General features: G+C 42.4%; 1 protein-coding gene across 4 annotated transcripts in view; it reads left to right on the top strand.

Annotated features, from left to right (window-relative positions):
• The window catches only part of CDH4 (cadherin 4), a 627,456-nt gene that overhangs the window by 443,739 nt on the left and 156,981 nt on the right, over positions 1-26,736 (top strand). Inside the window, exon 1 of one of the 4 annotated variants that reach the window (XM_044986661.1) lies at positions 19,299-19,336. The exons of the other annotated variants lie outside the window; for them this stretch is intronic. Within the exon in view, the coding sequence (XP_044842596.1) occupies positions 19,310-19,336 (27 nt within the window). The 5' untranslated portion in view covers positions 19,299-19,309. Of the gene's footprint in view, positions 1-19,298; positions 19,337-26,736 lie in introns of those variants that run through there. 4 annotated transcript variants of the gene reach the window in all.

Genomic DNA, 26,736 nt, shown 5'->3' with positions numbered 1-26,736 from the left:
TGCATAAAATACCACTAAGCTCTTGCACAAAGAGACATTTGTAATCATTTTACCCTGTAGCAGAAAAAAATATCTCCATTTAGACACACGTTTTGAGTTCACAGGCACATTAAGGACAAACTTTAGATCTTAATGAGGAGTAGGTGTGTGTTCCCCCCTCCTGCTTAGTTCTGTTTTCTGCCCTCCTATAGATTGTACTATATTTCAGAGCATTAGGAGAAGAGGTGCTGAATCTTTAATGTGACATGAAACAAAAGAAGAACTGCACTGCAACAGAGATGAACTTCAGAACTGTGACCTCTCTTTAAGGCCTAATCCAACCTTCATTGAGGTCAGTGGAAAACCTCCCACTGATTTCAGGCCATAAAAGAAGCAGTTGGTTATGTTGGATTTTGTCCTCCTTTTTAATATAACCACTTGCACTGCTAAGTATGGATTTTTATTTACAGATTTATAGATATGAGGGAATGGTTTCCCTACAGCACTTTGCATTATCTCAGCGCCTGATATAATGGTTGGGACTAGAGGCAGCTGGAGGATCACAATTCCGTTCTGTGACTGTCTCAGTTACAAGGCTAGCAGCACTTCTGACCTCTTTCAGTGCACTCCCCTCAGGTGTTGCACCCCTAGCCACCACCTCTCTTGGGATGGAATCATGCAATTCTCCCACTCACGGAGCGGCCCTTGGGCTGCAGTCTCCTGGTACCGATCATGATGATCTCAGCAGGTCTGACTTCAGCTCCAATTCCACAGTGGTGTTCTCGTCAGGAGCAATGACAGTGGAAACCGGTGACCCAACAGCCTCTTTAAAGCAACGTGTTATTTATTTAGAACCAAAGCATTTAAGAGAAAACATCGTAAAACAAGAAACCAATCTCAACACGTTTGCCTTGCCCTGCGGCTACCCATTCCCTGGCTCTGGGGGAACATCCAGCTTCTTCTCCCTCCCTTCATAGAACATTCTCTGTCAGCCTGTCACCCTGGACAGCCCTTGAAATCTGAACTCCCCCCAACTCCTCTCCTGACAAGGCTTTTTAACTGGATGTGTAGGCTCCCTGCATGGTAACACAGCTGTGCCACTTTGGGCCGGAGTGTAGAAGTAAATCATTGCCCTGTAACTGTCCCTCAGTGTTTGTGGGAGGCTTGTTTATCTCTAGCTAGACTGTTGCTTTCCTGCTTGTTTTTTTTCCCATTGCTCCCTGTTAAGCTAGATCAATAGATTCATGCAGGAAAGTCTTATAACCCCATATTCAATAACGTCTCCTCACTGAGCAGATCCATACCATGGTCATCAAATGGTTACATGTCCGTATTCTCAGCTTATTACATAGCAGCGCCGCGTTTGTCACAGCAGCAACTTTTGAGGTTTCAAAATTTGTCTTTGTTACAAGTTGGAATGAAAACAAAACTTATCAAACACTTTTGTGAACTGGATTTGTGTCCAAACGTACATTTTTGGATCAAAGAGATCAAGTATTTGATTTTTTTCCCCTTCTCTCTCTGGTCAGAAGTGACCAGAGAGCCCTAGATCTCAGAAACCCTCCCATCAAAAATGTCATTGAAATGGATATGCCTCTGCAAACATTTCAGCTTCAACAAAACAGCAGATTTTGACAAAAATACATTTAGTCTGCAATGTTCTGACTTGCTCTAGTTGGGACGTATGTAAACAAATAGTTACAGCAGTCAAAAGTAGAACATAACATACCTGTTAAGTCGGTAACTCATTTTTCCCAAGTGCAGTTAGCAGTTTAAATACTTGAATTCATGCATCGCAGCACATTTCAGGCAGGGGGTATATTCAGTATAACTGCAAAGCTTATCATGTTGTTGCAATCATTTCATCCCTTGAGCCAGATTTTGATCCCTGCTACACTGATGTAATGAGAGCAGAGGCCATGTGTACAGATACAGAGAATCCTTCCTTATTTTACTATCACAGCAGCAGTAGCTGGGCATTCTCACATATAATTATTTAGGGCCAGGTTATACCGTTCAGGCACAACCCTGCAATGGAATTTGCACTTCTAGCTGGCTTATTTCCCCTCCTGAACTGTATCTTGGCCTAAGGGGCAGTTGTAATCTAGTCCCTGCTAATGAATACAGTTTTAATGCTGAAGAAACCCTTTAAATGAGTGCTGTAGCCTGTGCAAATATAAAGCGTTAAAAGAATATATTTAACTAAACAAACTGTTAAAATGAACATCAAAACCTCATTGTAGCAATGTGAATCTGGCCAATGAAAACAGAAATGTTAGAATCACATATATAAAAGTTAATGAGGGTTCGATATAAATCAATATTTACCAGTCAGCCTAAGTCCGCTTTGGCAGATTTTTATAACTAGATACCAAAGGCTCTGGATTTTCCCCCAGAACTGTGATCACAGTCTTTAGAACTGTTAGAAGCTTTCTTTGATTATGTTAAAAACAACCAAACTCACACAACATTACAGTACTTGCATCGGAACAATGTTCTTTGTTTGGCTGCTTGGCTTTTGATTCACTTCAAATGTTCGCAAAGAGGAGGAGAACGAAGAACATGAATAAAAGGCTTTTAAGCCTATATCCTGCTGAAAAGCAACCTGAAGCTGATGGCCACTAAACATAAACCTAGGCCCACATATTTAAAGGTATTTAGGCACTGTTGTGCGCAGCAATGCGGCACCTAACCAAGTGAGGAACCTAAGTCTCATTTTCAAAAGGAGTTTAGGCACTTTGAGCCTAAATCCCATCGACTGTCAATGGGATTTTGACTCCCAAAGTTCCTACATTTCTTTTGGAAATGAAATTGAGGCTATGTGCACACTACAGCTTATGTTGGTATAAGTTGTATCGTTCAGGGGTGTGAATAAGCCACCCCTTGGGCGATGTAAGTTAAAATGACCTAAGTGGCGGTGTGGACAGTGCTAGTTCAGTGGGAGAGCTTCTGCTACTGATATAGCTACCGCTGCTTGTGGGGGCTGGAGTGATAAAGTCAACGGGAGAGCTCTCTCCCATCGGCTTAGAGTGTCTGCACTAGCACTAACGCCAGCATCTTCACTGAAGCCAATGTCACCAGCATAGAAGCAAAGATCCTCATGCACCAACTCCACTGGGCTGGACATTGTGTGCAGATGCCAGACTCTTGCCTTCCAAAACAAGTCCTCTACTCTCAGCTCTCCTATGGTCAGAGATCCCGCGGGGGGTCAGAGGAAATGCTACAAAGACACACTGAAAGCCTATCTTAAGAAAACTGATGTGGACATCGCAAGCTGGGAGGAGCAAGCCATTAACCGACCTCAGTGGTGCCACATCCTCCATCAGGCAGTGGCCCACTTTGAGGAGAAGCACCTTGCCCTCAAAGCTGAAAAGAGAGAGAGGAAGATGGAAAAAAGAGAGAACTTTCTCCCAGCAGGCAGCTGACCCACCAGGAAATGTCTGTACCTACTGCGGGTGGATCTGTGGTTCCAGGATCGGACTCCTGAGTCATCTGAGGACCCATATGTAAATCTGCGGTAGAGATCATCCTTGAATCAAGGAATCACCCGCGATGATAGCAGCGCCCCACCGCTGTAAACTCCTGTAGTGTAGCCATAACCTTAGACTCTTACATCAGTTAGGCCTTGCAATGCTGAGTGCAGCAAGACCTAAATACATTTAAAAATCTGGGACCTGGTGGCTTAGCCTTTATGTGCATTACCTTTTATGTCTGCAGATCTTCTCAATAGCCAGTGTCAACTGCTCTGGAGTGTCAACAACACTATAGATTGATCCAGTTCATCTGCAAATTTGACACCATCAGCTCAGGACTAAACAAAGACTGTGAATGGCTTGCCAATTACAGAACCAGTTTCTCCTCCCTTGGTTTTCACACCTCAACTGCTAGAACAGGGCCTCATCCACCCTGATTGATCTAACCTCGTTATCTCTAGCTTGCTTCTTGCTTGCTTATATATACCTGCCCCAGGAAATTTCCACCACTTGCATCCGAAGAAGTGGGTATTCACCCACGAAAGCTCATGCTGCAAAACGTCTGTTAGTCTATAAGGTGCCACAGGATTCTTTGCTGCTACTATAGATTGAGGTCACCACACTGGCTGAAATCCCAGTACTGCCTGAGAACACTGGTAGCTGAACAGTGACTCTGAGAAGTGGTATCACTTTTGGATCTGGTCTTAGTGAAACACTTTTTCTATCAAAAAGAGAGGTGTTATCTCCTGGGAAGGAAGGAAGAAATTAGAGCCAGGTGGTTTTTTGTTTGTTTGTGGATGTATGTTGGCCACAAAGTCAAAGTGGCTGGCACATGCATTAAAAACTTGGTTTTGGCAGGTTTGAGTCATAGTAATGTTTAAAGCTAAATTAACCCGTGTATCCCCAGAAGTGATCTCCTGCCTGACTGCTCATCCAAATGGGAAAGGGCTAAATTAAATAAGAATTCTTCTCAGATGAAATTAGATTTTTGTTTCATTTGTTTTTCCTTTGTTTTGAGGTGCAGAGGAAGGAGCTGGGCAGGGATCTGTTTCTGTTCCTGTTGGGCAGTCTCAGAATAAAACATGAGTCCTGTGTTTGCAAGGCAGAGCAAAGACAAAGCTCCCATATTTCTAGAACATTTGCTATAAGCACTTAAATCATGTTTAGAAATGACATAAAGAATATTTTTCCTAAAATGTTTACAGGATTGAAGCTATTTGTAATTACTATCTTTATGGATTTATGATTCTGTATTATTCTGGAAATGGAATAGCTCCTACATTTGAGTGATGTGGATTTGATAAAATAGTATTTAAATAGTCCATGGTGAGAAATGTTATATTGAAAAGAGAAGAAACCTTCAAATATTTCCTTATTTTCACCATTTATGGGATTATACAGTGCTTAGGTCAGTTGGGCTATATTAATCCTATATTTTCCATGCATTGATGGTTTTAATAAAAAAATGTTCACTCTTCATTTTACAGTTTTAATGCTTTTTTTCCCCTCCCTCTAATACATAGCACTGGCTTTTGCTAGCACAACTAGCTGGCACTGCTTTACCTCATCACTTTGTACAATTCCTTCCTCTGTTCTACAGTAGGAACTGCAGTACATGACCATTGGGAATAAGGTTAGCCTTGATTCTACTTGAAAAAGGTTTCTTCCTGTAGTATCCCAGCTCACATTTAAATCTCCCTTATATCTTCATCTGCTCCAGGATCAAATAGTCTTGTGTTTGTCATAGACCAGACTCACTTAACACTTACTACCTCAGGGCTCAGTTCTGCTTGGGGGCAGAAAATGATGCATTAGGGGGTGGGTGGAGCTCATTTAATACAATTTAGCATCCAGGGAGGTTGTTGAGGGAACAACACAGCACTGCGTTATCTATGTCTCCTAGTAGACACATTCTCCAAAGTAATGGCAGCTGAGTACCTATTTGCATACTGTGCGTAAGGCTTAGAACCACTGCAACAGAAGCATCCAGTGTATATGTGTGTCTACTTACATGCCCCCTTTTGAGTGTTGCAGACCCTTATGAACAGGTAGTGGGTGCAGATGCTGGCGCATCCTTCCAAGCACAGTGCAACTTTAACTGCACTGTGCAGCTGTTGCCAGCGTATCTGCTGTGCATGTATGCACAACCCAGCAGGTGTGCATCTCCCCTCCACAAGGTTCTGTGCATTGCAGGTTTGTGTTTGCAGCTCTCTCTACAGCTCTTCTCATGAAAATAATCTATTTTTCATGCAAAGGCCTGTTCCTAGTACAGATGGGAGGGTGGTAAGTCATGCAAAGATTTCCAGAGAAAAATGCAAAAGAGATTTGTCCCAGGATTTAGGACTAGACAGTAGCTGTTCAGTAAATCACTCCATAGCTTAGATGGGAAGAGTGTAAGGAAGTACAAGATGTATGCCACTGCCAACCAAATGCAAATTTCACCCCCCTTTTGTCACTTCACTTCCTCTAATCTTTTGACTGACATAGGGCTCTAACCAGCAAACACTCACTACCAACCATAGTACTTACCCCGAGTACTCACTCCCTGATGGTGAGCACGGTACTTTTTAGTGCAAGCGTTCACAGAATCTGGTCCATTGATTTGTACGCTCCTGAGGATAGGGACCTTTTCTTAACGCATTTGCCTTCAAATAATCATGCACATCTGTGGCACACTAGTAAGAAAAATCAGCAACTCACCTAAAATTTCCCAGCCAAAGATTAGCATGATTAATTAGCTTAATTTTTGCTTTATATTGATTACAATAGCAAACTGGTATATTAAATGCGAATTTACCAATATCTTAGAGTTACATGTTATTTTATATTGATTCTTAGAGATTTTGTTTCTATATTCTGTTAGTTTCTGAATCAAAGATTGCATACCTGTAAGTCACTGACCGGTGCATTACATGAATGCTTGTCAATCATATTGCTAATTCCTGACCAAGAGTTGACCCAATCTCTCTCATATCCCAGGAGACTGCAATGATGCGGTATTAAAACATAATCGTGTTAGTGGATCTGAAGAGGGATGAACTCCTGTAATATTAAACCCCTCCTTGTTGTACAATAGCTTAAGTATCTCTGAGTAAAATATTTTGAAACATGGTGAGGCCACAAATAATTCTAACCCTTTATTTTTTATTTTTCAGCAAGGAAAAAAAATGCAGGGCCTTAAAGATCACTCAATGATACTCCACTCGGTGATGATTTCTGCCACAGCTGGCAAATGTTCAAAGGCATTGAACCAGATTCATTGCAGAATTAAATTTAAGCTGAAGCAACTTGGTTCTTCTAGGTTTTGATTCTCAAAGCTCCTAGTCCCAAATTATCACCAGAAAACATGCAAAAAATAGATATAAAGGGATCAGGCTATCCGAGCTTTCAAACAGAAAGTCAAGTCAAACCTGATGTCTGTGCCCCCTTCACTTGCTATAAATGGAGCCTCAAAATTACATTATACTCTATTATAATTCTATTTGTTTACCCAAACCTGTAATTTCTCTTCATTTACAAAAGAAGTTTTAAAGAAGCTGTTTTCTTTGGCCATTGCACAAAGCAATCTTAAAATAGAATAAACTGTGTAAGAACACCACACAAATCAATTCTTGGGGCAAGCTATAACATTTTTGAATGCTTCCTCACATCTGGTTGTTGTAACCGGTGTTTAATGTAGCATGCATGCCAAGCACTGGAGCCATCCCACAAAACTAGAGTTTAGATGCAGGAGTTGAAAGCTAGGAGTTTGTGGTTAGTTATTGAACTCCAGACAATTATAATAGTAAAGAAGCAAACAAATAAGAAGAGGAAGGAAGAGGCAGAAATAGCAGCAGGGATTAAAGAGCTAGATTTTTTTTTTCTTTCTCAAACTGGCATTGCAATAATTGGTCTGGCTTGACTTTCATCATCACCTCACTAATAAACAGAGAAGTATCATTCAGATGGCATGCCGTAAACTGACAAGAAAATCAAATGGACTTTATATAACATGCCTTAACTTGATCAGTGAGGAATAGCCATCTTTACAAGCCAGAAAACAAAAACTATGCTAGTGTGCAACATCGTGAGGGATTTTACAGGCACAAAATATAGCAAATCAAATGTGTGTTTTTAAACAACCATAACACAGCCAATGTAGTATTACCATGAAGGCTATTTAAGAGTTGTTTTACTCTGTAGCAGCAGCAGAAAACGATACTGAATTCTCCAGTGCAATGCATTTGCTTTGCCACGGTACATTTTTTTAAGCTGTCCCAGTGTTATGTATCATTGCTTATAATGCAGATCTAAATTCCTTACTATATAACATGGATCCAGTTTACAAAAACAGACTCCTGAATTGCTAATGCAAAATGCAGGTTGCATGCATGGGTGCAAAATGACAATGGTATATACAAAATACGCACTTCATCTGTCCACATTAGGGCTACTATCTCTAATTCTTATTTTATTTGCATTGAGTAGTGCCTAGGAGCTCCAGTCATGGATCTAGATCCCATTGTGCTAGGCACAAACACAGAACAAAAAGACAACAACAAGTTACCATCTCAATGTTAGTTGTGTCTATCCACAATAATTTCCAGGTGATCACCATTAAAATATGTACCATTATTGATGTCTTCGGGCTAGTTAATATTACCACAGTATTCATGGAATCGTGCAATAATAAATAGCAACAGACATACTGCTGCCAGAAGTGAGATTTTAATGGTTACCATCGTAGGATTATATATATAAGTTCAGACATTTCACTAAATGGTTTTATGATGTATATGCAACTTTGCTGGTGATAATAAAGCTTGATGGTAATATAATAGAAGCCACAAATAACATTTTATGGTTGTCTTTTCTGTACTCCACTGATGTAGAAGGTTCCTCTCACTAGCCCAACAGAAGGTATTTTATAATGGTATCTGAAAATCTCCTGATGAGCAGCAGTTATAAGATGCACCCATCCTGGCAATCTTTTGGGGTTCGATCAAGAGTGGCTATGGCACTTGTGCCTTGGAAGATTATCCTACATTTTCTCTTAAAGTCCCTTATCCTAAGGCACCAGGACTTGTGGTTTCCTAACAAAACATTTGTTATGCTGATTCCCCTGGCAAGTATGGCAGGAGCTCCACAACCATCAGAGTCAAAAGAAGAATCCCTTCCAACGTGTCCCCAGGACTGGTTAGACTGGATTTGACAAAATAGTGCTCTTATCTCATAGAATCATAGGGTTAGAAGGGACCAAAAGGTTCATCTGGTGTAACCCCTTCAAACCAGAAGCCACTGAACCGTGGTGTTTAACCACATGATTTAACACAAAAAAGTCTGTGCACTATTCATTACAATACACTATTCATTTCTTCAAAGGAAAATTTCCAAATGTATTCATATTCTACAAACTCCTTTAACTCGGTGATTTATCATGTCTTCTCAAAATACATCATTAAGTTGATCATATGCATTTACAGAGGCAGCATAGCTGGAGCTAGAAACTCATTTTATGATATTTTAGTCCCTGTTTTCTATGGCACTGTTTTGCCATGATTTAGTACTTGTGTACATCAGTTTTAAGAAAGTGTCACATTTGATGTCCTCATTTTTTCTCCTTTCATTGCTGATTGGTATAATTTATATGAATGCCTTAAACCCCCCACTGTGTGTAGACTACTTGGAATGCACATATAATTACAAACCCTTTTTCCCAGCTTTGTGTGGAAAAACTTTTTTAAAAGCTGTTTTAGTTATATTGATGAAATACATATGCATTTTTGGGTGCTCGGCTATTTAGTCATTATTACATAGAGTGTCTCTCCTGATAAGCATTCTCGAGGGGCCAGGAAAGCCAAAGTAATACAAAGTGAATAAATAGCATCAAGATTACAGTAGTGTAAAGCATAATGTATAAAAGGGGAAGAGTTTATTGCTATGCTAGTGGCATGACTCACGTGGCTTATGTTGCTGGAGTTGGAACTTGGTTTCCCAGGCCAGGTTCCCATGGTTTAATAATGCTGGAAGAGATCGATATCCACGGTGAAGAGCAGGTTGCTGTGCCTAGGAGAGAAGAAAAAAATGTTGTTTTGTTAACATTAGCTCTGGGCCACACAGCTTTGCAGCATGTTAGTTCTTGAGGGGAGCATGGCTGCAGCAGTCGGTAAACGCGCAGCACATTGGCATATTAAGGAAACAATTCCACTGTCCACAATGTTCAAAAATGAGGATCAAGAAAACAAATAAAATATTAAGGCCTTAATTTTCAGCAAGGCTTGAGCTCAGCCTTTGATTTCTCTCCTGTGGGTTCATTTTATAACATTCATGTAGATGTTCAAGTACCTTTCCCAATCCTACCAGGTTATGCATGTGTTTAACTTTTCATTTGTGAGTTCTCCCATTGACTTCAGCAAGGTTAGCTGTGCTTAAAGCTAGCCGTGTGCTTAAGACCTCACTATATATAGAGCCTTAGGGCCAGATCCAAAAGCTTATCAAAGTCAATGGAAAGGCTCCCATTGATGTCAGTGGGCTTTGGATCAGGTCCATAAGACCTTCAGAATCAATTACATCATTTTTTGGAAGGCACTTGGGGCTGATGCAAGACCATATGGAACACATTTAAAACGAAATAGTCCCTCATGTGTAATATATGTTGTGAGGTCTCTGCTATCTTCATGCAACATAACCTGGTGGTATGCGCTCTGCAAATCAAGAGTAGAAAGCATCTTTGCTCCATGGAGTTCTGCAAATACTTCTATGTGAGGAAGAAGATGGCTGTCAATCACAATAGCTTTATTTGGGTCCCTTAAGTCCACACAAAGGTGAATGCCTCCACCCTTCTTCTGCGTCACTACTGTAGGTGAAACCCATTCTGAGGAGTTAATCTCTTCAATAATGTCCTTTTGAACAAGTTTTCTAAGTTCCTCTGAAACAGCTTCCCTGACTGAAAATGGTAAGCACCGTAATTTCTGTCGTACAGGCATCACATTATTCCGCGTTTTAACTTTATGCAGAAATCCATAAGCACAGCACAGTTTCTCCTCAACCTGGTGTTGGGTCCCAGCTGAAACTGGTGTGTGTACCGCAAAAGTGCTTTGCTGAGGAAGATCAATTCGTCCATTAACTACCCTGAGATTTAAAGCAGCCAATAAATCTCTGCCAAGGATAGGAGTGCCTTTGTGGACAATGTAGAACTCTGCAGTTACACAGCAATCACCAAAAGTAACTATTGCTGGCAGGCAGCCATGTACTGGGATACGGTTTTTCAAATAGCACACCAACTGAAGTTTGGGTTCAGTAAGAGGCACATCTTTAAAGTAATGCAAATAGATGGAATCAGGTTGTATAGATACCGCTGAGCCAGTGTCCAACATTAGCTGAATAGAGTGTGATTTGCCTGAGGGTATGGTGGAAACGTTTACAGTGCACTTTATCTGTTCTGGAATATGTGCAATAGTGGTTTTGTCCATGCTCAGCACAGTAACATCTAGTATTGTAACTGCATGCACCTGTTGATTGAACTGGCTACTGCGACATACTTTAGCAAAATGACCAATCTTTTTGCAATGATTGCACTGAGCTACTTTTGCTGGACATCCTGTGTAGCTTGCAGGATGTTGTGGGGATCCACAGCGAAAGCATGCTTTTACTGTATTTTGCATTTGCTGATTCAGTGGCTTTTCATTAGTTTTCTTCCTGCAATTGTTTGTCTGCAGCGATAGTGAACTTTTCTGCAAAGGAGTCACAGCCTGGACTGTGCCTCCTGTATCCCTGCTCATTATTTTGGCTTCAGCTGTAGCTGACTCAATCTGAGTAGCAATAGTTATCGCTTTTTTTAGTGTAAGTTGTGGTTCTAGAAGTAAGCGTTCTCTTACACGAAGCATGGTTGTTTTCTCAATGAGCTGGTCTCTAATCCTCTCATCTGCCATATTCCCAAAGTCACGAGTTACAATCAGACTCCTCAGGGAAGCAAAATCCTGCATTATAGTCTCCCCCGGTTTCTGCTCACACTGGCGAAATCTGTAGCAATTAACTACTACATTCACTTTTGGCACAAAAAAGTTCTTTAATGCCGTGAGTGCAGTCTCATATTTATCATCGGCAAGAGGAAAAGTGTAAAATATACGCTGCCCTTCTGCTGCAAGGCAATGGATTAGTAGAACACGCTTTCTTACTTCAGAAATCTCTGTAGCACTGATTGCAAGCAGATAAGTCTCAAACATATGGATCCAGACAGTAAAAGCAATTGAAGGCTCACCTGGGCTTTGCAGAAAGGGTGCAGGTGGGTTCAGAGGCAGAAGATCCCATCCTCGTCGCCAAAATGTTGTATCAACCAGGCAAGGTACTAACAAACTTCAACAGGACTTTATTTTTACAGTGGAAACCTCTTTACCAAGCTGCTGCTGCACCCTCTGTAACTCTCACTCTGCCTCCTCAACTCCTCCCCCTTCCTTCCTGTTTCCTGTCCTTTCAGACTCCCAACAGCCAGTGCTCCCAGTTCTAATAATTTCAAGCAACATGTAAATACCACAGTCAACTGCCAACTAGTATTTACTTGAAAAGTAGCAATCACAAAAATTGAAAACCAAGACCAGGCATAAGGCTCTGTCCTCCTGTGGGTTCTGTAGGGCACACCTGAAGCTAATAAAACTGCTCATTTCATTTGCAGCACTGATTCGGGAGTTTCCAAGAAGCGCCCCTGTTTTAAAGAATATGTTCTGCCACCTGCACATCTTCATTGGCCCTAAAGAATCTCCAGAAGAGGAAGTGATCTGGTCCAAAAGCGGTGTTTTTAACCAAATGGCCCACAAATGCACATCCTGCTGTTCCTTTTTTTTAAACCACCGCCTGTGCATGCAGAAAACCTTTGTCACTTGTAGCATAGATAAACTGCTGTTCAAAAGCATCCGCCTTCATGGAGGCACAAGGCAAATGAATGGTCACATGTCTGTTCTATAGCTGTACCAGTGTTCAAGTTACAAAGCAAACATTAGCCATCAAGACCATCATGTTGCTTGGGGACTCTCCCCGGGTTATATGCCCTCTAAGACCCTATGAAATGAGTTTGGCAGCTTGTGAAATATGTAGTCTAGCTTCCATAGGTCTCCCTTCCCAGCACAGGGAAAAGTCCATGTCCTCACACCTTCAAAGGCACATCTGGGCACCACTGGCCACAGGTGAGAAATACCTTCACCACATAGCAAGGAGTCAGGTGGCTTCAGTGGTGTGTGAACTATTGTTGATCGTAATGACAAATATAAATCATACATTGCCGCATTCAGGGGTATGAGGCATATTGCGTGTTATTGAATTGTTCTCAGCTAGGCACTGTGTACGAGCAAAGGTTTGGTCCTTGTTCAGTGCTTGATTTTATGACAAGGACAAAATGTTTAAGAGCTGAATGGCATGTTTTTTCTTTCTGATGTGATCCTTGCTTTTCTTTGAATAATGTAGACTTCTTATATTGGTTTTGTGTGTAGTCTTTTATAACATTAGCCTTCAGTCATCTATGCAGTGACCTGGGACTTCTTAGACACATATATTTGAATACACTTTTTTGACCCTATTATTCATTAGCCACATACACGGAGTAACTGTGCCCCAGGTCTTTGTATGAGGTACCTTAGGATGAAAATAGGTTTGAATTCAGCTGGGTTAGGGGAGGAAGGGGAATAAAATATGAACTCAGTGTTTGCCAGTCAAAGCATATTCGTTTGTATTACATGCTTGTAAAGTGCTTTGAAGATGTAAAACACTATATATGTGCTAGATATTATTTGCAAGCCATACTCCCACATAAACCTATCTTCACGGATCAAGGTTAAGCAATTGGTTGAGCAATGCCCATGGATAGCAAGGCAGTGCAGAAAAGTGAAAGTCCCCTCCATAGCCCTCTCAGAGATAAATCAGCAAGAACTGTGTCTGGTTGGCAGAAACTGGAGGATTTGGCAAGCAATGACATTATTTTTCTCCGTTTTCTTTCTGCCGAGGAAGAAGCCAATATGACTGCTTTGATTCCTTCCTTTCTAGTGTGCAAACATCTCTAATAATGTCAGCACCATTTTGAGCATAGGGTTTGTTAGTCAGTTTGATTCCACCCCCCGTGCTGGTTTTGCGGCAGTGACACAATCCAGGAGGATGCTGAGCACCAGCAACTCCCATGTATTTCAGTAAGAAACTATCAGAGCCTAGCTTACAAGGCATTGCAAAGAATATATTAACAGTACCTAGTACCTTTCTTACGTTGTTTATTAACTTAACAACAACAAAGTGATGAAGTGCAAAGTATTTTCTCTGGACATTAGCAATATTTAGTTACAATAGGTAAGATTTGGGACTTGAATTCTTGAGGACGTCACTGTAATAACTTACTTGTTTGCAACAACTAAGTTTTCCAAAATCACAGGATTGTTCCCTAATGTGATAGTGAATCATGTGTTTATTATTCTTGTCTGCAGTACAGGGCATCTCAGTGCCTGGAAAACCACTCGTGTAATAAAACCATTGCCGGTTTATCATTTTAATAGAATAACAGATTTGTATAATGTTGAGGATATTACTCTCTAGTATATGACAGTGGCAATAATGTGAGAAGATAGGCACTTTTATGGCTCAAATTATTACCATGTTTGGATTTTCAGATAACAAATTTTACTTTTCCATTATAATGAAAACAAAATGAAGACTGATAAACCAGATAAGAGCCCAATCCAACCACATGCCCTGGAAAGTTGGCTGCTAGTGCCAGGACAAGCCAGGCTGTTCAGAAGGAAGCCGTCAATGGGAAGCTAAGTTGAGAGATCACCAACTGAGTCTACTCCTAGTTCTCAGCCCTTCAAACTCCCTATCTGCGGCTAGACAGAAATCCATCTCTTGGCAATGTTTTCTTTGTGCCACCATGGATGGGGAAGCAGATGGGCTCAGGACTCTTTGAGGTAGAGTTCTCTGTTTATTTTTTAAAGCATAGTGATGGAAGCAGAGGAGTACAGGGAAAGCCTTATACCCCATCCTGTTGGCTCTTCTGGTGGGGGGAGAAAAGGGCCCGAGCTTTCTTCTTAACTGTTCTTTTTATTTAATTCAAATGCGTTTAGGATCCGATCCAATCCTTACTGATTTCAGTGGATATTGCATCAGCCTGTTAGAAAGCCTCTGACTATAATGTGCCAGGAATCACTCAGGTTGCAGGATAGCCTATAAGCTGCACTGTCAGCACAGTGTGGAAGCTGCGGTGACTCTTCCAAAGTTGTGGGTTTCATTGCCTGACCTGGGTTATGCCAGGCCTGGCTGACAGGTTTAGTGGGGCTGTCGCCCAGCTCCCTCATTCTCAGCCAAAACTAAGAAACGACAAGTGGGAGCTCTGCCACGTGAATAACAGGAAAAGCTGTACTCTGTTTGGTTGAACTCAAACTCATGAATGCTCCTTGAGGGTCATACCATATTAAAGTATTACTTGCAGTCCAAGAGAAATAAAACACCTCTTATTACCTTATTCTCCTACTGCACTTACTATGAAAATACTGCATTTCCCTGTCTTTGATAACATGCAACCCTCTCTGTCTGCCTTTGATACTTCCTATTAAATTGATCTGATGTTCACTAATGACTTTCCCACTGGTTAGCAGACTTTCATTGGTATTGCATCCTTCAGAAATAGTGGGATCTTTTCACTTGCTGCTTCAACTCATTCCTTTTCCCTCTCTTCCTCTATTTTTTCTTTCCTTATCTCTTATTTTTCCCTGCCACCATATGGTAGGAAGTTTTATGATGATTTAATAAGGGTTACACTACACTCGACATTTATTATTATTATGTATTCATATTACATTACACTAACCCATAAGGGTTATATTACACTTTCCTCAGTGGACTTACCCTGTTTTTATACAGAAATTATATACAAGGGGTCAGATTGTATGACTCTTATTCAGCCTGTGGAGCATTTACTCAGGGGGAATAGTGCCACTAAGGAGGAATAGTCCCCTGAGTAAGTCCCCACTAACTTGAGTAAGGGTGGCACAATCAGCCCCATATTGTTCCCATTCAGCCTATTCAGTCTGTACTGCTGGGGAATCTCTGAACATTTGAAAATCAATGGAATAATTTTCTTTCTTTTTTTTTTTAAGTAGGGCTCGCTCATACTCCGTTCCTGAACCCAAGTAAGCGGGGTCATTCAGGACAAGAGCACCTTACGTTCTCTGGGTCTGTTGCATATGGGAGCCAAGTCTCCAGCCACACAGTGGGATCTCGCAGCCCCCCTGCACATCACCACCAAGCACATCTCTAAAGCAGGTTTCCGCAAATCACAATGGGATCTAGAACATGGGTCATGGGAGCCAGTGGTCTGTGCTCAGCCCAGAGCCAGTAGACCACTAAGGTCCAGGAAGGGCTTGGAGGGTCATACCTGCTACTCAGCCCCATAAGGTGTGCTGGTAGTTTTGGCCCTAACTGTGAGTACAGTGCATCTATTTGTTATCCCTGGCTAAAATCACCAAGCCCTTACCTGATTCCCACAGGCAAAGCCCTTTTAGTGAGGCATTGCTTGTGGGCTCAGTATGTGGGTCCCATTTGATATGCCAGAAATATGTCTTGGAAATATAAAAATTCTGTTGTTTCCTTAGGATGGGGATGATTCCCTTAGTGTTTAGAGGAGCATCCTCAGCTCGCATCTCCCCTTGGCATGTTGAGCATTTGCGTTCATTATTCCCATTAGCATAACCAGGGCTGTGTTGTTGGAATAATAAACCTACTCCTAAATTGGGATTTATTAAGGGTCGTTTCCCCCACCCCGCTCCAAACAGCAGAATAGGTGAATATATTTTACTGAAGAGCATTAGCAAATTCAGGGTAAACTCTTCCTGAAGTGGAATATGATGTTCTGTGATAAGTAAATGTGGCACTTTGCACAGCGTGACTCAATCAATGCAGACTAAGCTCTTTGCAAGCATGGGAGAGAACTACACACACACGCACACACACACACACGGTAAGCCTGCCAATGAAACAGAAATTAGCCCAATTCACTTCAGGGTCTATAGTGGCAGAAGCTAGATAATGTGGATGCTGCTGCAGGGTGCCCAGCATTGCCATGTTACAGAGAGCTATGGTATGACCTGCCCTCTGCTGAGGAATCCACGGGAGGCCAGCATGCAAATTGGTAGTATTGGCACAAAAGGGGACATAGCCAAGTTAATCAGGCAATGAACCCTAAGAATATTTAAGCTACCATTGCCTAGTATAACTTGTTCTTTTAACCATAAGTGGTGCAGAGGGCGGGGCAGAGTTATAAGAAAGAGATTATTATTGAGCACACATTGAGACCCGTGTTACATGCTGAGAGTCCTGGGCTTGTCTGGTAGCAGCCTGGCCCAGTTCACACCTGTACCTTTGGTGTCTCGCCAAACTAGGTCCCTCCTGAAACCTGACCTGCTTTATCCATTTCCCCTCATCACACTACATGTTCCCTGGGGGAAGATGGTGAATCAGTCTTTGCCTGCCCTGCCCCAAGGATGACTCCTTAGCCCTGGTCTACACTACAAGGTTAGGTCGAATTTAGCCGCGTTAGGTCGATTTTATAATGAATGTGTTTACACAAGCAACCCCGTTCCGTCGACCTAAAGGGCTCTTAAAATTGACTTCTGTACTCCTCCCCGGCGAGGGGAGTAGCACTAAAACCGACCTTGCTGGGTCGAATTTGGGGTAATGCAGGCGCAAATCGATGGTATTAGCCTCTGGGAGCTTTCCTCTGTTAATTCTTTAAATGACATATTTTTCACATGAAAGATCTCTTTCTAACGTCCATCCAACTTTATCAGCTTCTTTAGGGCAGAGGGCAAAATTCAGAGCCGGGGCGGCTCCAGACACCAGCACGTCAAGCGCGTGCCTGGGGCGGCAAGCCACGGGGGGTGCTCTGCCGGTCGCTGCGAGGGCAGCAGGTTGCCTTCGGCGGCTTGCCTGCAGAGGGGCTGCTGGTCCCATGCTTGGGGCAGCAAAATACCTAGAGCCGCCCCTGTTCAGAGCCTGTGTAAGGGAGCGCAGTTCCACTGAGGTGAGCAGAAATGCGCCCGCTTACGCCAGCCCTGAATTTAGTCCACTGTGTTTCCATTGTGACATCAGATGCACTTGTGATGGGAAAGGCTTTGTACGGGTCTGAACGGAATGTCCGTACTATAGAATCAGAGCATCTCCATGGCAGCTGGCATGTGGGTAATTGGTACATTTTGAAAAGAGAAAACGGTTCATGATCCTTGTAAAGGAAAATAAAATAAAATAATGTCATTCCCTACTGACATTTGTTCAGTGAATTGATACTGTTTGAAAAGGCAGGTATTAAATCTGGGAGCAGCATGATGAGTGTTATAAAGTAGCTAGTGGTTTTATCCTAATAATATAAAATTCCTGTCATTCAGCTCCCACTGATCTAGAAGTCACACATGTTTATTTTAGATGGTAGTCATTAATTTATTTGGAATTACCCAGCATGAGAACTTGGAAGGAAGTCACTTGGTATGAAGTGACAAGATGATGTCAAAGAAAGAGATTGGGATGTAATCCAGTAGCAGGTGGATGTGCAAAGCATGTTCTTTCATTCAACCATAATGTTCATTAGTAACATCCCTTCCTACTATTTTCCTGCTTTTAGTAGGAAAAGTTCTGACTTAGGAAACACATAGGAAGCTGATAGAGCAATAAGTTAAAGCATTGCCTGAGGTCTGGGTTCAGATCCTAACTGGATTAATTAGGGGCAGGCTGGGAAGCACTTACTCACCCAGGTAAGAATTTAGCAGTGTTTCCTAGCGGATAGAGCACTGTGCCAGGACTTAAAAGATCTGTGTCCTATTCCTGGCTCTGCCTCCTGAGTGACCTTGGCATGTTACTTCACCTCTTTGTGCCTCAGTTTCCTCATCTGCATGATAGGGATGATGATACTGATCTCCTTTGTAAAGGACTTTGAGACCCACTGATAAAAATGTGAGCTAGGGATTCTTATTATTCACTTGTGAGTAGACCCATTGAAGTCCTTGGGACTACTCACATAGGTAAATGCTCACCAACAGGATGTTCCTTAATGTTCATGAAGTAGTATGAAGATATACAGAGCTTCCTAAATGCTAAGTAACATTACTTAGAAACAATTATTAAGAGAGCCCTTGGACTAAAATAGTATGGGTATTAAAAGCCAGGACCATAGGTCATTAACATGGAAGCTTGGACAGTGTCTGCCCACCCTTCTGCCTATGTTAGTGAAAGCTATAAAGATCCTGGGTTTCGTAATCACTAAAAAGTCACCAAATTGATCCATAATTTAAATGAATTCAAAATAAAGAAGAGCAAATTGCATCCAGAGGGAAAAAATCCACATAAATTTGGAGTCATCTGAAAACTCTGCCAATGTATTAGGAGATGACCAGATGTTCTAGTGAGTCTGAGACAATCTGGATTTCCTTTAACTGTCCTGGTGTCCTGACATTATGTCTGAACACTGAAATGTCCTGGCTTTTGCTGCTGCTGAGCTGTCTCCTTCCATTACCCTGCCAAATGATTTTGAAACCCTGACCCTTTTCCCATGTGTGACATCTACATCATCAAACATCCCGGCTGTCAAAACCAGCTGTTGGCCTAAGGAAAGGGCAGCCCAGCGTAAGGAAAAAACCAAAAACAAACTCTTGAAGTGTTCACAGATCCTTCTGATGATGATGCAAGATGTTCTCAGGGACTTCTGTCCCTAAAATCGTCCAGGACTTCAGATTTGGTCAGCTTAATATATCGTTCAGTAATTAGAAGGCCATTGGTGCTTCCATATTCCAAGTCAAAAGAACACAGTGAAGTCATTGCAGACTTGTTATTGCTGCATAGTAGGAAGTTGGAAGAGGTTACTGATGTGTTTGCCTTCTCTCCCTAGAGAGGTAAGAAAGGACAATGCTGGGATTCTTTTGGTTGGCTTAATATTATAGTCTGCATCTGTCGCTGATGATCAGTGGGAACTCCAAAGTGCTGACCAGCTCTTTTCACAACTCTCTAAATAATCAGAAAGACACACAAAGTAATAAAAAGAGAGAAGGGGAAGAGAATCCATATTAAAGACATTAATAACGTGAATGGAAGTCTATTTAAATAATGCTTTGCAACATACTGTCAAGTCTTCGTTAAACATACAAGTTATTTCCCTGTTGACTAAATGCTAGCACCTTCTGGGGGAGTCATGAGCCAGCCTTTGATCTCTGCAGATGTAGGGACCACAATCTGCTCTGAATTACACCAATGCAGCTTCTGTACTTCTTTACCTTAAGTAAAAAATGAACATGCCAATAGCACTTTTAGTTTAGGTTCTAATCCTGTAGGTCTTGTCCGTTTGATTCATCCTGTCTGGATGAAAGCAGCAAAAACAATGTGATGTTAATAAGAGCAAGATGCCTAGGATTTGGTCTCTACTATGCAGTGGACATATGGTTTTTTTTCCACAAAATTACTATGTAATTTTTTTCATATGGGCCTGATCCTGCAAAGTGCCAAACGTCCGCGTAAGTTGAGATGCTTGGCATGGGTGGTGCGTATAATAGGCCTGGGGAAATAAAAAAGGCTGGCCATGCAGGGGCCAAATGCCAGATGCGACATGGGTCACGTCCCTTTGGAGGCCTGCTGGCCCGCTGCTTTTACGCTGGCCAGAAGAGTGAGAAGCTCCCTAGAAGTGGGGGAGCCACTGACACCCAGACCATGGCCCTGGCCACGCTCTGTCCCGAGGCCTGTCCCTGCTTAGTCTCTTCCCATGAGGCCCTGCCCCCACTCCTCCTCTCCCCCCCCGCCTGCTCTCAGCATGGTGCTCCGGCTTTGCCTGCCCGCGGGCGTCTTCGGGGAGCCCATTGCCGGGGGAGCCCAGGGCCGGATGCTGGTGGGACGGTGTCAGCACGGCTGTGAGTGCAGTCTAGGGGCCCATTCCCAGCGTCACTCGGTGGGGAGGTGGCGCTACCTTAGCTCAGTTGGAGCCCAGGGGGGTGGGGCAGCAATGAACCCTGGAGAGGGGGCAGTAAGGATCCCAAGGGTGGGTAGGGTGGTAAGGACCCGGGGGTGGGTGACGGGGCAGTGAGGAGCCCATGGGGGGTGGGGAGGAACAGTGAGGAGCCCCACAGCAGAGCGTAAGGCCAGGGCTGGGCAGCAGAGCCAGGGGGGAAGAGGTGGAATGGGTGTAAAGCCTCAGGGGAGGAATCTGAGTGGGGGTGGGGCCACAGTCTATGCGCTGATGCCCCTCCCCCCCCCACCCCCACCCCACACTTCTAGGAAGCTTCCAGCGCTCCGTAGCCTCCCGAAAGGAAAGACTCACACGCCGCCTATGATGCTTGGTATTTGTCTAACCACAGAAGCCCTTGTGTATTGGTCACTTTCTACCTTCTACATGCTGATGCTATGAACCTGTGAATTGCTTTTTCTTGAAAACTAAAACACACGTGCACGATGCTACTTCTCAAAGAGAGAAAATGAACATTTCTGTGAGCTTCTGTCACTCCTTATTTTCAGACTTTCACACATTGTACCAACAGGGAAAGTTGCAGCTAAGAATCACGACAGTTTCCCCGCTTCTTTCCTTCATAGTATAGCAACAGTTCATTTCAAGGCACACCAATAGCATTCCTGCTGACCAAGATTATAGCTCAGTTGGAAAACAAGTCATTCAAGTATCGTGGCATAAATATTTTGGAGCATTTTTACATTATGGGGGAGGGGAATCTCTGGTCTCAGACACTATTTTTTTATGCCTGGCATGTGAAAAATGGCTGGTTTTCTATTTTTGCACTGAACTTTTTTTTTTTTTAACTGCTTCAGCAATCTCTGCTTTTCATCCGAAATTTCATAAGGGTTTTTAGTGTGCAGTTATTCCAGAAGCATCCACAGATTATAAACTCCCTAAGTATCTATTGACACAATAGTCCAGTGGAGTCATTTAGAACCGTTACAATCAACACTGTCAATGATCCATAGATAATAGGTTGTTAAGAGATGTTTGAACTGTATTTTTCAGTCCCGGTTGTAAGGATGCCAAGCCACGTGGAGCTTGTGCGCACTTTGTACAGAGACCCCCATCACTTTCACTGAGATGAAATCTCTCAGGAGAGAGAGGCACAAAGAAAACTAACAGACAGCAAATACATTTGTAAGACATCCAGGTTTTAAAGGGCAGGATGGCTGGCATCACTGATGTCCCCGATAATAGCACGTTGTAGTTATGTAGCTCTTTTCATCTGTGCATCTCAGAGTGCTTTACAAAAGAGGATGGGCATCCTGGTCACCATTTGACAGGTGAAGACACTGCAGGGGGGGGGGGAGTCAGTGGACGGGTGTGGACAGGAGCAGAGTGGAGAGAAGGCTGAGAGGTAAATAGCTGGGGGGTGGGTATATAGCTGAGGAGTATATAGATACAGAGGGGAAGGGGGTTGTGGGGTATATAGGTGCAGACAGGGGGAAGGGAGGGCTGCTGAGGAGTGTATAGGCACAGGGAGGGAGAGGAGCAGGAGGTGGAGAATAGGTGGGTAAATAAGAGCAGAAAGGGAGGGGCAGGAGCCCTGAAGGTTGCCTTAGAAAGAGGCAGGGGAGAGGGAAGGGCAGGAGCCAGAGAGTATAAAGTGGATTGGAGGATAAGTGATTTGCTCAAAGGTCATGCAGCAAGTCAGTGGCGGAGCCAAGAGTAGAAGCCTCACTCCCTTTCTTGTGCCCTATCCACTAGACTATGCTACCTAACAGTTGAGGGGCGTGGTGAGTTATAGCTCAGTCTTGATCCATTTTTAGACTGCTATTTAAAATGTAATTTGTCTCTGTTCCCCCTGCTCTAATTCCTGGGTCCCGCCCACTCACATTTTAATTCACGGTAGAAACTCCAGCCTCCCCTAGAGGTTGTTTCTTTGTCCTCAACAGGGAGAGACCCCCTGGGGAAGTTCAAATACCTTGACCAGCAACATATCCTGTTAATCATTAGACAAGCTGGGGACCCTGGTTTTACAATACTATGCAACATTTCCTTCTAACCCTTATGGCCGGTGAGATATGGACCTTAAACCATGCCACCAGCCCTTTGGTGCTTTCCTTGCCTATTTCAAAAATCAGCAACTTTTCTTTCTCTTCCGCAACCACAAAGTTTGACCCCTGCTGATAACCTAAGAAGCAACCGCCACAGAGAGATGGGAGGAAGGGGTGGGTCACGGCTTCTGTCTATCAAATCAAATTAACATATAAACAAACATTTCCAAATAAGAGACACCAAGACGGGACTAATACTGATAGTTATCATTTTTAAATACACCTCTACCCTGATATAACGTGACCCGATATAACACGAATTCGGATATAACGCGGTAAAGCGTTGCTCGGGGTGGGGCGGGGCTGCGCACTCTGGCGGATCAAAGCAAGTTCAATATAAAGTGGTTTCACCTATAAAGCGATAAGATTTTTTGGGGCTCCCGAGGACAGCGTTATATCGGGGTAGAGGTGTATATGTATACATGTGCGCATGCACACACACACACACATGCACATTCAACTAGCAGAATTGTGTTTGCTTGTGCAAATCAGCTATGCAGTCACCTTTTCATCATGCTTGTGTAATATCCTGATCTAGTACTGTTATATGATATGCTTGGCCTGGTGTGTGTGATCCTCTTTCTTTTAGTGGCTTATCCCAGCAACTAAATAACCTACTACAGTGGTGGAGCTGTTAGGTTCCCTTTAGTGCATGTGGCAGAGGCTTGTGCTTTGGGTTCTGAAGCTCGTGGTTCAGTTCCTACTTGCAAACAGGCTTTGTGTCTGTGCGTGCAACCGCAGTGCATTACATTAGTGCAATTTTGGACCTGACTATTTTAATACTTGGGCCCTATGTGTCTGGTCTCATTTGTCAGCCTGTGGCATAGGGGCCTTTCAGGGCTATTAGATGACAACTTAAAAGTTTTAGCTTGAAATCTTGAATGAGCACCATTCTGTCCCGTTGCGCTGTAAGAGATCTTGTGGTAGATTCTCTGATAACTAGATATGTAATATATAGCTATATCTGCTAATGTCCTTTGAATGAGATGATATTGCTAGAATTTTTGATCAGTTAGCTTAAAAAATACTAAAGGCCAGATTTTTATAGCCTCCCTCTGATTGGATCACACCTTCCTGTGTGAAAAGTCTCATTGAAATCACTGGATATATTCAACATGGGTAAAGATAACAGAATCTAAACCCAAAATACTTGTTGTTTTCAAATAGTGCCTTTATTTTCTTCCACACTAGCATGACCAAGAATGCCAGTGCAGCCTCCACCATCATTGGAGGATAACACAAGAGACTTCAAGTGGGATTTATCTGTTTACCTGCTAAATCTCTTGAATCAATGAAGGCTCAGGGGCTGAGATTCTGGAGCTGAGAACAATAAGGCCCAGCTAGTCCCCACCAGGTATTTAAAGAGCTCACTCAGTTTAGCCTCTTTAATGGGAAATAAACTTTCCTTTCACAGACTCAGTACTTAATTACACCAACTCTGTGAAGCATCCACTAATATGAAGGGCAGTAAAGTCACACCTCGACACTCTTCAGGTTTGAGTTTTCCCACATAAAATTTAAAAGAAGAAATCTTTTGTTTTACTACCTCACCAGTCTGTAGGGTTTTTTTAATGGAATGTCTGGCTTCCATATAAATACATACCTTTAAATAAAACTAATCATTATAAGACATGTGAAGCATGTTTTAAAGAGATGCTTTGATTCATGAATTTACATTCATGTATCTCAAAGGTTATTAGGTTCTGTTGGGATATATGATAAATGTTATTATATTTTAGTATTAAACATGAATATTTTGCTACATAAATTTGTAATTCTGTTTACATTTTGCTTACATTTCTATTGTTTCTTGTAGAAATGGGAAGTATGGGTGGGAAATGGAAAACAAATAAGTATGTGTACATGCATGTCTGTCTATCCACATGAATGTAATTGGTGACATACTGGCTTCACTGAAAACAAAGGGAGCTTTGCCATTAACCCTCAGTGGAGCTAGGATTTTACCTAATACGTGTATTGTAGGCAGAGCTGTTAGCAGCACCTTTAGTTAAGTTCTCCCAGCACTTCCTATTATAAGACTCTATTTTCAGTTGCTTATAACTTTGCTAAACTTTAACCATTCATGAACTTCTCCGTGCCTGGTGTCTACTTCAAGCAAGAACAGTTCAGTGGTTTCTGAGAAAGAGATTCTGAAACCTACATTGTTTTGTCCATGTTGATACATGGTGATTTGTATAATATGTATAATAATTTCTATAAAATTATTGAATTTCCTAAACAAGAATAAAACCCTATCAAAACCCACCTGGTGATCTTTCATGCAATATGAGACCCTCTCGAAAGACCTGATTTTGATTTTGGTTACTCAGCTGTAAAGGCCTGTTCCAAAGCCTGTTGAAATCAATGAAAATCTTTCAGTGATTCAATGGATTTTCAACAGGCTCTTAATTGGGCGTAATTCCATTGTATTTAATGAAGTTACTCTGAATTTACAGCACTGAAACTGAAATCGGTGTTGTTTAGGTTGTGGTGGCTCCCAAACTTTGCTATGTAATAACTAAACACATAGAACAACACGTACATTTTCTCCTGGACTCATTCCATTGAGCAATTTTTAAACCTGAACCTGTGACTTTTCAGGGTATTGCACTTTGCAGTGAGGCTGAATAATATGCTGTCAGAGGAGTTTTTTCTGCAATATACATAAGGTTGAGCTCTTATCTCCTCTATATCCTATAATACAAAAATCCAGGAGTTACTCAGGATGTCACTACTTATAGCTAAATCCTCCCTGCTAGTGCTCTAGGGGGATCCAGGGGCACTGCCCTTTGCCGTCTCTGTTGTTCCAGTCCTGATTACCATGGAGGATTGCAAATAAGTGGCTGAGAGGATGCACATTTGGAAAAGGAGCTGCCTTCAGCGTTGGCTAATGCTTGCTATAGATGGCATGCCCAACCCGTGTCTGGCTTAATACATTCCTTTAAGTCCCGTTGTGCCATCCAGCCCAGTACCCAGCCTCCTCCTTGGTGCTCTTTGAACCACTTGGTAGTAATTCTGCCCAATTGCATTGCAGGAGCACAGCGGCTTCCTAAGACCTTTCTTCACTAGCTCACCCATGAAGTACAAAGCAAAATTTAGCCATCGGGAGACCAGTTAAAACCACCTGCCAGTAAACTTGACCAACTGGACACAGATTAAAGAGCTGTAGCCAGCTTCTTTGATTTTATGTTTGCATCAGATGGGGATTGATCCTTCTCATTAGGTGATAGTTTGCCCATGAGTTGTTTGGTTTGCTGTTGTGCTAAATCCTTGGGTTCTGGTTGGTTGCATATTTGGTCTGCTAGTTTCTTTACTTCCATTTTACTGTATGTTATTTGATGTTTACAGTTATGGACTCATATGCCTTATGAATCATGTTTTACTAAATTAACACATTAAAAGGAATGTTTTAGCTGAGATGAGTGTGTGAGGTTTGGATCTGAACTTCCCCGTGCTCAGGGGCGTTTGGATCTGGGGTTGTAGTCCAGGCCTATCTGATTTTCAGAAACAGTGGGAGAAGTCTGGGCATGGTAGTGTGGGTTTTATACATACAGTCTCTCTCTCTCTCTCTCTTTTCTTCCTCTTTCTCCACTCCTTCCGAGTGCCCAGAGCACTGAAAAGAAGCCGCAGCAAACTCTCCGCAAAGGGAGCACTTTTTAAACCATATTCTTATTTTGTATTACAACTCCTCTCCATTAAATCCCTATATATTCCTGAAGCCAAGACAGAGTCTATTACCGTAGCTGCTATCTGCTTCTGGAGTCACATGCTGTCGCACAATGTGCAGAAAAGACCAGAATGCATGGTTATGAAAACTGTGAAATAGAAAGGCAGCCAGGTAACAGGGAACCAGTACATTGCACCACTGAGGGGAAGGCAGATCCGGGAGTGCCCGTGGACTCCTAATTTCTTGGCCAGCAGAAAAACAAATAGGTCACACAGATGACAAGTTTAATCTACTGCAATACACTCCCTGCTGGAAGATATAAGGTTCAGTGTGGGCAGCTGTGTATGCCATTCTCTTAATTAGAGGAAAAATAGTATCCCACAGCCATAGTCTCTAAGCAAGAGGGATGATCAAAGGGTGATGGTATCCTCAGAATAAAGAGGTGGCCAAAAGCTCAAAAGGCTGGGAATGGGGCCATAAAAAAGAATTAATAGGATGCCCTTCCAAAGCAACACTTATTTTTGTCTGATTAAAAAAAAACAACTGCAACCATTATGCTCAACACAGCATTTT

This window comes from Mauremys mutica, chromosome 13, assembly GCF_020497125.1.
Source record: "Mauremys mutica isolate MM-2020 ecotype Southern chromosome 13, ASM2049712v1, whole genome shotgun sequence".
In the NCBI taxonomy this organism is placed as follows: domain Eukaryota; kingdom Metazoa; phylum Chordata; order Testudines; family Geoemydidae; genus Mauremys; species Mauremys mutica.
Note: the sequence above shows the minus strand (reverse complement) of the source record. Positions and strands in the feature narration are given on the sequence as shown.